The 8,164-nt window shown below is 42.0% G+C and overlaps 2 protein-coding genes across 2 annotated transcripts in view; both read left to right on the forward strand.

The window, feature by feature from the left end:
- SARC_11021 (hypothetical protein) overlaps positions 1-3,866 on the forward strand; it is a 4,640-nt gene extending 774 nt beyond the window's left edge. Inside the window, exons 2-5 of the mRNA XM_014294906.1 lie at positions 469-502; positions 1,221-1,327; positions 2,887-3,040; positions 3,226-3,866. Of these exons, the coding sequence (XP_014150381.1) occupies positions 469-502; positions 1,221-1,327; positions 2,887-3,040; positions 3,226-3,263 (333 nt within the window). The 3' untranslated portion in view covers positions 3,264-3,866. The remainder of the gene's footprint in view (positions 1-468; positions 503-1,220; positions 1,328-2,886; positions 3,041-3,225) is intronic.
- Positions 3,867-4,157: 291 nt separating this feature from the next.
- On the forward strand, positions 4,158-6,642 carry SARC_11022 (hypothetical protein; the record flags this gene model as incomplete). Its single annotated transcript, XM_014294907.1, has 3 exons — positions 4,158-4,330; positions 5,218-5,424; positions 6,536-6,642. Coding segments are annotated over exons 1-3 (348 nt in total), but the record flags the coding sequence as incomplete, so codon positions are not given.
- Positions 6,643-8,164: the final 1,522 nt, after the last annotated feature.

An 8,164-nucleotide genomic window follows, 5' to 3' on the forward strand; every position in this document is an offset into this window, starting at 1 on the left:
TAACGTAACTAAACGTAAAACTAAACTAATAATATATATATATAATATATATATATATATATATATATATATATATATATATATATATATATATATATAACACATTCATAGTTTTGTTTATGCGTCATTCCCATCTGTCCAAAATTATAGCTGTTCTCTATTGAACATTGAAAGTTATACTACTCGTACGGGCTTACATAGAAATAAGAAATGGAAAGGAAGGCGTGCAGGGCCAGTCCTGTCTGTATTATAGTAGGTACACGTATAGGGCCAGTCCTGTCGTCTTTTATGTAAGTACAGGTGTACTTTCCCTGTATTGTCGAAACTCTTGTCATAGGATCACTTTTGAATGTAGATTGCCCAGTTCAGCTTAAATCGGTCTCTCAATCGACCTTCTCATGACCCCCTGCGCGCCCACGTGATCTTCTCGCCCGTCTTTTTTGGATCAACCGTTGGATTTGACGACAGACATACACACACTACATCCCCAACTTCGGAACGAGTAAGCTGCGCATGCCAGTTTTGCTGTGCTGCGCGTCTGCTGATACACTCATATGTGCTGTGTGCTGTGTGTCGTGTGTCGTGTGTTGGGTGTTGGGTGTTGTGTTTTGTGTTTTGTGTGTTGTGTGTTGTGTGTGTGCGACTGTTTCCCGTTTGTATTCGCCACATGCTGCTCAAGTGTCATGCTACGTGCTGTCTAAATATAGTTTTGAGTGTGTGTTGGTGTGGTGTGAGGTGAGTTGCTGTCTTTTTAAGTTCAGAGACGGTGTGGCCCATTCCCAGCCACCATTCGGTGTGGTTTGTGACATGTGCTACATGTTTTGCTATAGTTGGTTCCTTGACATTTTCGCTATCCGATGTCCCCATCTCTGTGCTATGCCAACATGAAAATTGTTCTTTGCACAGCGTAAGTGCTATTACAGTCTTGTTAGTTTGCAGTGGATTATCGCGTTGGCTACTAAAACCAAGTTTATTCGGTTTTGGTGTCCAGTGCTTACGTAGCACTCTAGGCAGTTCTCTATGCCTTTTTCAAGCTTTGAGCTGGTCTACTTGCTTTGGGTTTAGGGTTGAAGGTTTAGGGTTTAGGGCTAAAACTACTACGCGCTCCATCCATTACCTGTGTATGCTCATGTTCATATTAGCCACAACAGGTATACAAAAACGAAGCCATTCCATGCACACCCGCTTACGTGTTCTTTGCACTTGAACTCGTGGCACAGCCGTGACCTTTGATATGGCCACAAACCACGTGCAGAAGGAAGTGGTGGAGAACGCCCAGACACTGTTGGCCTATTTGGCGAAGCAAATGAGCATGAGACCAGGCCAGGTGGGGCACAGCGTGATGCTACAGCCGTTCATTACTTATGCATATGCACACATTCAGACCACACCAATTGTCGCACAAGCAATCACATTGCAAGTACACACAATTACAATTACATGCACGTGAGAACTGTATTATATGACATACACGTAACAGCTGTATCATATGACATGCACGTAACAACTGTATTATATGACATACACGTGACAAGTGTACTATATGATATACACGCAACAACTGTAATATATGACATGCACATAACAACTGTACTATATGAAATGCACATCACCACTGTATCATATGACATACACGTAACAACTGTATCATAGACATACAAGTAACAACTGTATCATATGACATACACGTAACAACTGTATTATATGATATACACGAAAAACTGTAATATATGACATGCGCGTAACAACTGTATCTATGACATACACGTAACAACTGTAATATATGACATACACGTAACAACTGTATTATATAACATGCATGTAACAACTGTACTTTATGACATGCACGTAACAACTTTACTATATGATATGCATGTAACAACTGTACTTTATGACATACACGTAACATCTATACTATATGACATACACGTAACAACTATACTATTTGTCATGCACGTAATAACTGTACTTTATGACATGCAATAACAACTGTACTATATGACATACACGTAACTACTGTATCATACGGCATGCCCGTGTCAACTGTACTATAGGACATGCACGTACCAACTGTACTATATGACATGCACATAACAACTGTATTATATGACATGCACGTTACAACTATACTATATAATATACACGTAACAACTATACTATTTGTCATGCACGTAATAACTGTACTTTATGACATGCATTAACAACTGTACTATATGACACACACGTGAGAACTGTATCATATGATATGCCTGTAACAACTGTACTATAGGACATGCACGTAACAACTGTACTATATGACATGCACATAACAACTGTACTATATGACATGCACGTAACAATTATACTATACGACATACACGTATCAACTATAATAATTGTCATGCACGTAATAACTGTACTTTATGACATGCAATAACAACTGTACTATTTGTCATGCACGTAATAACTGTACTTTATGACATGCATTAACAACTGTACTATAGGACATGCATGTAACAACTGTACTATATGACATGCACATAACAACTGCATAATATGACATGCTCGTTACAATTATACTATATGCTATACACGTAGCAACTATACTATTTGTCATGCACGTAATAACTGCACTTTATGACATGCAATAACAACTGTACTATATGACATACACATAACAACTGTATCATATGACATACCCGTATCAACTGTACTATAGGACATGCACGTAACAACTGTACTATATGACATGTACATAACAACTGTATTATATGACATGCACGTAACAACTATACTATATGACATGCACCTAATAGCTGTACTGTATGATATGCACGTAGCAGCTGTACTAATCATACAATCGAGTACTGGAATATTCATTTATTGCATGGTATTTTACCGTTGTAGATTGAAACAAAGGTGATCGCTGGTGATGCGCGTGATGTGATGGTAGAGCTAACGGAAGAGCAAGATATCGATGTGGTCATTCTGGGCACAAGTAATAAGACGTTGCTGCGCCGCAAGCTTGTGGGTAGTGTGGGCAGCTATCTGGTCGAACACTGTAAGTCCCCACTGTGCTTGGAGGGCCATTGCATTGCACTGTCAATCACTGACAAGCATTGTCTGTCATGCGCTAGTTCATCGCTTTGTACCATGATCTAGCTCTGTGTTTCTATTGTGAAGTCCGTTGAACCACAAGCGCTCCTTGGCATCCTTCTCACATTGCGCTGCCCTCTTTTTCCACAGGCAAATGCTCTGTGATCATTGCGAAGCAGAAACCGTAGGCTCAACGCAGGTGTACTTTGATTATGCTATGCTGTGTGCATGTACGTGGACGATCCTATGACACATGTGCATATGGTTTACCACGTGACACTTAACGTGTGCATGGGTGTCCTTTTGCCAACGGCCAGTGCACATGGCTCACCAGCTCGAGTGTACTGTTAATTGTTGATGGATGCCCTCTAGAAGGCAGTTAGAAATAGTTCTACGCACGAGAAGACAAAGCTGTGGGCTAGTTGGCCTTGCACTGTGTGCCTGTGATGCACACACTGTGCAATGGCCATAGTGCTAGTAATGGCGGCCTCTCTGTTGAGGGGTGTCTAGTTGATGCTGCCTGCGTGAGGGCTATCCCCTACATTCCATAACTATGTGTTATGTCTTGCAGATGCCTTGCTGAATGGGTTGAGAGTGGTGATGAAACGGCGCATCTCTCACCAACTCAACTGTTCTTTGTCTGATCGTTGTGCTGCAGTGATGGAATGAGACTGCATTTCGGAATATTGCTTAGCTCACTCCATTGCCCTCTGAAGTACATGAGGTCCCAAATAAACGCTCCGAAGTTCATGAGGTACCAAATAATTAATAAACACTCTCTCGTCAAAGAATCTTTCTAAACATGCGGCCTCCTAGTAGCTTTAAAATAGCGCAGTATGTGTTTATGATGAATCCTACACACAAGAGCACAGATTCAAACTTGAGATGCGAGCGGTTTTTGGGGTTTAGGGTTTATTGAAAAAAAGTGAAGAGCTTTGGCACTCCAGATCTGATGACGAGATTATTTCTCTATTTAGTAAATATATACTAGTTTCCAAGCCCGGCTGCTTTTTTTGTTTTATTTTATAACTGATATATAGGTTTTATATATACCTACATCCCAGAACAGGACATGTTAACAAATAGCTTACTTGCTGTAGACACCTATCTATCATATAGAGTTCATACATAAATTAAGCTTATTTCGTAGACACCTATAGTGCTAGCTGATACAGGCGCGATTTTGTTTCAACAAAACGCTCGAGAGAATCTTTTGCAGCAATGTCATCTATCAATGAGGAGCCTCCTGTGTCGGGTACTACCACTGGTCACACGTAGTTGTTTGTCGTATAACGCAATCCACTGTTGTTTTCAGTATGTCTCAGATCATCGACACGACATAGCAGAAAGAAGTGTGCCTGGTATTTCAGAAATTGCTGTGCACATTAACTTCTAACCGATGGGTTGGCAGAGATTTGCAGATCTCTGAGAACGATCAATCGTGTCGACCGTACAATTGTACATGTAGTCATTAAATCATACGGTATAGCGATAGAGAAACAGTATTCTATTCATCAGTACGTGTCATATGGGTTGACCACACTTCGCCATACTTCTCTCACTTTCACACTTTGCCATTCTACTCTCTCTTTCACACTTTGCCACACTTCTCTCTCTTTCACTTTGCCATACTTCTCTCTCTTTCACACTTTGCCATCCTTCTCTCTCTTTCGCACTTTGCCACACTTCTCGTCCTTTCATCCAGGCTGTGCCATAGTTAATTCAACAGTCCGGCGCAATCCGAAAGTTTCACAATTCAAAAATACTTTGCGAGTCTTATTTGTATATTGCATTCCTGATCACACCCTATTCTGATTATCACACTCGCTATTGTGATTGCTTGCCAGTTGTGCGAGGAATGGTATGGTCTGAGCCTTTAGGTACCTTCCACACTTGCCGTACATCCAGCACAACGTTCTAAAATTATGATTCATAGCGATTGCGATATGTACTGTTGCCTTGACAGTCTAATAAAGTACTGCCACGCACTCTCATTGCGTTTTTATCTTTTAAATGTATTTATTTACTATTCCGTTGTTGTTGATGTTCTATGGTACTTCCGACTGACTCTCCAAAGTGTTTTAAATAGCCGATTCGTCTCATCGTCCAATCGATTTACTCACTATCGCATCTCCGTCACAGACCGTGAAGTGGGAGACGAGCGACCGCCGTGTAGGAACTCATACTGTTTCATCACCGCGGAAGACCACCTCAGAGAGTTTTACCATAAGACTGTGCTGTTACGCCGCAAATGCAGAGGCTATATGGAATGCGACCACGTGAGTGCACAGTGGCACACGTGCAAGTTCCTCCACACACAGAAACCGCCCAATGCCGACCTACTCACAGGTATGTCTGATAGCAGAGACCACATGTGCTCAGTCACTGCCTGTACACTCCACAGTTGCACAGCTATTGCCGCAGAGACCACACGTGCTCAGTCACTGTGCCTGTACACTCCACAGTTGCACTGCTATTGCCCCAGCGACCACACGTGCTCCAGTCACTGTGCCTGTACACTCCACAGTTGCACTGCTATTGCCGCAGCGACCACACGTGCTCAGTCACTGTGTCTGTACACTCCACAGTTGCACTACTATCGCCGATGCGCCCAGTGGTCTCAGCCAATCAGCAAATAATTTGCATAGAGCTCATGAGAGTCCCTTAGATTACTCGCAATTAGTGTGTGTGATGTTGGTAGAATTAGTGTGTGAGTGATGTTAGTAGAATTGGTGTTTGTTTCATGATGGAAGTGCCACATAGTGGGTCTATCACTTGAGATCATATGTGGTGTACTATTAACCAATTGATCAGTGCACCCCTGTAAGTGACCGCCTATTTCGGCTACACCATAACATTCTTTGGCATATTTAATTTATGACGATGTCAGTTTGTACACATCCAAAAGTATATGTTACTACCCCTAAAAAGGGCTTTTGGGCCCAAGTGAATGGGTCAACGGTTGAGCAGTATGCCAACGATGTAGGGGATGCAGTCGTATATGCGCTAGTTGTGATTGTGAACGCTGCGAGTGTGCGCACTACCTTCACCCCAAGACATTACATCTGTATTTCTATGTAAAGGCAATCTTAAGCCAGACAACCACTTATAAAGTGGTACGAATCTCTCCCATTTGCTTACACAGTCTTTGCTATATTGTTATATTGTTTAGCCCTCGCGTGATATTCAAAGTTTGAGACTGTGCACAAAACATGCACGTGTACCAAAAATAAAACCCTAAACCCTGCCAAACAAAAACCATGCACGTGTATGACATGTTGGAAAGCACTACAGCTACCCACTCAAATGGTCTCCAGCAATTTATCAACTGTTTCTGATTGCGCAGGTGTGGACCGCATTGCACGTGGCCAATCACCCGCGATGGTACCATGCCATTGGCTGTCCTCTAGTTATCTGGTCATTTCACACATGTCCCTTCCATTACTTAATCTCTCCACAGAACGAATGTTATTCACATTCCCACATCCATTTGAGCCTGAACCAGAGTATGAATGTGGACTGCCGCCGTATACAGTCAAGGAGCAGATACTTCTGCATCTCATGCAGGTAAGAAACTATGCTTCACGTGCAGATAAGTCACTTAGGAATACCCCTCATAAAGCATTTATGCGTTTATGCACACTATGTCGCAACGTGCTTACTACGCATCGGTGACGGCATGGCGGATAGGGGGTGGCATGTGTATGGTCCCATTGCCTGTGATTGAGGTTATACTACTACTGCTATAGGGTAATAGGGTTGTGGCATGTGTATGGTCTCATTGACTGTGATTGAGGTTATACTACTACTGCTATAGGGCTATAGGGTTGTGACATGTGTATGGTTCCATAGACTGTGATTGACGTTATACTACTACTACTATAGGGCTATAGAGTTGTGGCATGTGTATGGTTCCATTGACTGTAGTTGAGTTTATACTACTACTGCTATAGGGTTATAGGGTTGTGGCATATGTATGGTCTCATTGCCTATGATTGAGGTTATACTACCACTGCCATAGGGTTATAGGGTTGTGGCATGTGTATGGTTCCATTGACTGTGGTTGAGTTTATACTACCACTGCCATAGGGGTATAGGGTTGTGCCATGTGTATGGTTCCATTGACTGTGGTTGAGTTTATACTAATACTAATATAGGGTTATAGGGTTGCGGCAGGCGTATGTTCTCATTGACTGTGATTGAGGTTATACTACTACTGCTATAGGGCTATAGGGTTGTAGCACGTGTATGGTTCCATTGACTGTGGTTGAGTTTATACTACTACTGCTATAGGGTTATAGGGTTGTGGCATATGTATGGTCTCATTGCCTATGATTGAGGTTATACTACCACTGCCATAGGGTTATAGGGTTGTAGCACGTGTATGGTTCCATTGACTGTGGTTGAGTTTATACTACTGCTGCATAGGGTTGTGGCATGTGCATGGTCCCATTAACTGTGATTGAGGTTATACTACTAATACTATAGAGTTATAGGTCTGTTGCATGTGTATAGTTCCATTGACTGTGATTGAGGTTATACTACTACTGCTATAGGGTTATAGGGTTGTGGCATGTGTATGGTCCCATTGACTGTGATTGAGGCTATACTACTAATACTATAGAGTTATAGGTCTGTTGTATGTGTACAGTTCCATTGACTGTGATTGAGGTTATACTACTACTGCTATAGCGTTATAGGGTTGTGGCATGTGTATGGTCCCATTGACTGTGATTGAGGTTATACTTCTACTGCTATAGCGTTATAGGGTTGTGGCACGCGTATGGTCCCATTGCCTGTGATTGAGGTTATACTGCTACTGCTATAGGGTAATAGGGTTGTGGCATGTGTAAGGTCTCATTAAATGTGATTGAGGTTATACTACTACTGCTATAGGGTAATAGGGTTGTGGCGTGTGTAAGGTCTCATTAAATGTGATTGTGGTTATACTACTACTGCTATAGGGTTTGACGGTTATGACATGTGTATGGTCGCATTGCCTGTGATTGAGGTTATAAAACTACAGCTATAGGGTAGTAGGGTTGTGGCATGTTTAAGGTCTCATTAAATGTGATTGAGGTTATACTAT

This window comes from Sphaeroforma arctica (genome assembly GCF_001186125.1).
Source record: "Sphaeroforma arctica JP610 unplaced genomic scaffold supercont1.1491, whole genome shotgun sequence".
NCBI classification, from domain to species: Eukaryota; class Ichthyosporea; order Ichthyophonida; genus Sphaeroforma; species Sphaeroforma arctica.